Source organism: Eurosta solidaginis, chromosome 1 (genome assembly GCF_040869045.1).
Source record: "Eurosta solidaginis isolate ZX-2024a chromosome 1, ASM4086904v1, whole genome shotgun sequence".
NCBI classification, from domain to species: domain Eukaryota; kingdom Metazoa; phylum Arthropoda; class Insecta; order Diptera; family Tephritidae; genus Eurosta; species Eurosta solidaginis.
Genome location: NC_090319.1, coordinates 243,873,249 through 243,876,320, shown reverse-complemented (window position 1 = coordinate 243,876,320; position 3,072 = coordinate 243,873,249). Strand labels below are relative to the sequence as shown.

General features: G+C 40.5%; 1 protein-coding gene across 1 annotated transcript; it reads left to right on the top strand.

Annotated features, from left to right (window-relative positions):
* The first annotated feature begins 956 nt into the window (after positions 1-956).
* ftz (fushi tarazu) lies at positions 957-2,674 on the top strand. Its single transcript, XM_067769200.1, has 2 exons — positions 957-1,649; positions 1,718-2,674. The coding sequence occupies exons 1-2, from the start codon at positions 1,094-1,096 to the stop codon at positions 2,431-2,433; spliced, it is 1,272 nt and encodes a 423-aa protein (XP_067625301.1). The 5' UTR covers positions 957-1,093; the 3' UTR covers positions 2,434-2,674.
* Positions 2,675-3,072: the final 398 nt, after the last annotated feature.

Here is a 3,072-nt window from a genome sequence, read left to right as displayed (position 1 = left end):
TTCTGATTTTGCACTTTAGGTCCACTCTCATCCCTTGTCGATCTAAAAGTACATACATATATACCTATGTCATTGTGTGATTTGGCCGTAGCTTAGGAAGAGAACTTAAATGAAATAGAATGGAAGTAAGTGCATCATATTTTAGACGGTCGTACGCACGCAGCATGTGCCGAAAATGTCATGTGAAGGGATATTTATGTGCTATGACGAGCAAAACGGTGCAACAAAAACACTAAATGAATTACCTACAACAAAAATTAACAGAAGGTCATAGCGGAGTTGGTAATACTACAACAACAACAACACAAAGCACAACAATAGCAGAAGGTCGTGTGCCGAAATTACACATTGAAGAATACCGTTCATTTCTCTAGGTAAGAGAATATGCGCAGGCAACAAAACGTGAGTGAATAACTGAGACTTTGAGGGTATTTTAGAAGGGATCAGAGCGTTGGCAAACTCATTTACTAAAGTATATTTAACGGAATCACAACGTTGTTTTGCATCTTGTTCATCGCGTATAAAATATTAAGAAAAAGCTTTTTCGTAAATTTAGTAGCAAACATAATAAAGTATGGCTGCTACAAACTACTATCCGGAATACAATAGCAATGCCGCAATTTCTGAACGGCAAGCATATACTTACAGTAATTATTATGCAAACAGTGCAAGTTGCTACGAAACATCCAGAGATAATCTTAACTCCACCTGGTTTCCAATGTCTTATCAGCAGAGCTATGACTCATTTAAGTATTCACAGGCGCGTATTGCTGAACATAATTATCGAAGTGGTGCGATGAGCTACTGCAACAGCGCCACCTCTTCAACTGAATCTAGTGATCAACATATTCATTACAAAAGTAACGTGAGCCAGTCACCTTTAGAAACGCAATCACCACCTAAAAATAATAGTGTTGTAAACAATGAATTAAGCGCAGTTGACAGCGAAACTAGAGCAAAATCAACAAAACGCAAGTTTTCCGAAATAACCGAAACTGTGGTAGAGGAATCGGAAAAGCCTAGTACATTGCGTTCTTTGTTAACCAACCCAGCCAAGAAGCTGAAGTACAATCCAAATTATTTCTTTACAACAATGGAAAAAGTTGACTCGCCAAAAAAGCAGACTAATGGCAAAAGTAATTTGAAAACCGTCGCAACTCATGACAATACAGTTGGAGATTCTCTTAGCACAACATCGAGCTTCGAACAGGATATGATCGGAAGCGGTAGCGGAATACCTACCCCATTGTCTCAAAGTACATTTTCATCACCTAGTCGGAATGATGTAAACTACTTAGAAGTATTCTCGCCACAATCAGCTAAATTATTGAACCAAGGAAAACACGGCGACTACCTAACACCCCCACCATCTAATGCGTCCACGACTACCACTGGAGGTGCAATAGAGACGCCATTGTTACTGGTCTCTCCTGCGACTTCCGCACCAATAAAAGCCACTGAATGTGCAAATGCATCTCCTGTTGATGCCATCAATACACCACCCTTATCACCGAACGAGCAAGCTGTCAATCAAACTCAACATTATCCGCCATCGCGCAGGCTACATAAAGATGATATCAATCATAGAATTTTGACAGACACTGCAGCAGAGTTTAATTGGTCGCACTGTGAAGAAAATTTGACAGATGGTAAATATTAGCCAGCGCGTCATATTATAATTGTATTTTAAATATTACTTCATTTGTATTATTTTCAGATGGTAAAGACTCAAAGCGCACTCGCCAGACATATACCCGATTCCAGACCCTAGAGTTAGAAAAGGAGTTCTACTCAAACCGATATATCACCCGCAGACGTCGTATTGAGCTCGCCAATGCATTATCACTTACTGAGCGTCAAATTAAGATTTGGTTCCAGAATCGGCGAATGAAATCGAAAAAGGATCGCACATTGGATATACCCTCTCCAGATTACCGTGGACTTGTGCAGTACCCGAATTCGAGCTTAGATCCAGTTGCTCCAGCACAACCACTTTCTCAAGCTCAACTTATGTATTTGAGTGCCCCATCGAATGCCCCAGTACCACCTGCATATTCATCCTACACGACCGATGAACAAGTCTATTCATCTAGTGCAATAACCAACTATCCATCACATAGCCCACATCCACAATGTGGCCAAAAGTATGACGCATCAACAGCAGGACACTCATTATTTCACCAAAACCATCATCATCAACAGTATCCACAGCAGTCACCATATATGTTGGCCCAGCAGTATCCGCCGCACGCCTACCAACAGCAACAACATGTTCATGAGAATCATCTCCACTTCCAACAGCGATACTACCATCAAACTCTGGTTCAATCACTGCCAAAACAGCATTCACAACAACAATTACCAGCATTACATCAGCAATATCAACAGCAAACAGCTAGTCCGCCAGTAGGATCCTCTCAGTATTTGCCATAGAAAACGATGAGTGGCGATCCACAAATAGCAAAAACACATCAATAGTTCATGGTGTGCGGGTGAGGAATGCAGAGAGACGTTGTGCATACAAAATGCCACACACAAACAACTTTTCTTTCGTTTATCTATAACACATAAACGATCAATGAAGAGTCAGCGTTTGGTATAGCGCAGAACTTAAGCGTACAACCGGACTCCCTATAGTGATTTGTGCACAAGGCTCACAGTTGCAGCGCCGAGTCGAGGGCAGGCATGCTTAACCAACGAAACGATATCATTTCGTTACGATAATCAACGTTAATAAACGAAACGAAGTCATTTCGTTTCGTTTATTAACGTTAAGATCGTCAAATTAACGAAATGATTTCGTTTCGTTTTCTGCCATATCAAAACGAAATCAAATCGTTTATGTTGATTATTAATTTCAAACTATGCTGGCAAAGCTGATTGATGGCGGAGTCATTAAAGGTGAAAGCATTATCCAAGCTGATTGCAACTTTTCTCATGAATTTTGACAGTACGAACATTTCTCAGAGTATTTTTGACATTACCACCAACGAATTACACAAACAAATTACATAGAGTTTGTGTGTGTATGTGCGCTCGTTGTTGCCACCTTACGGCTTCACCATGGCTATA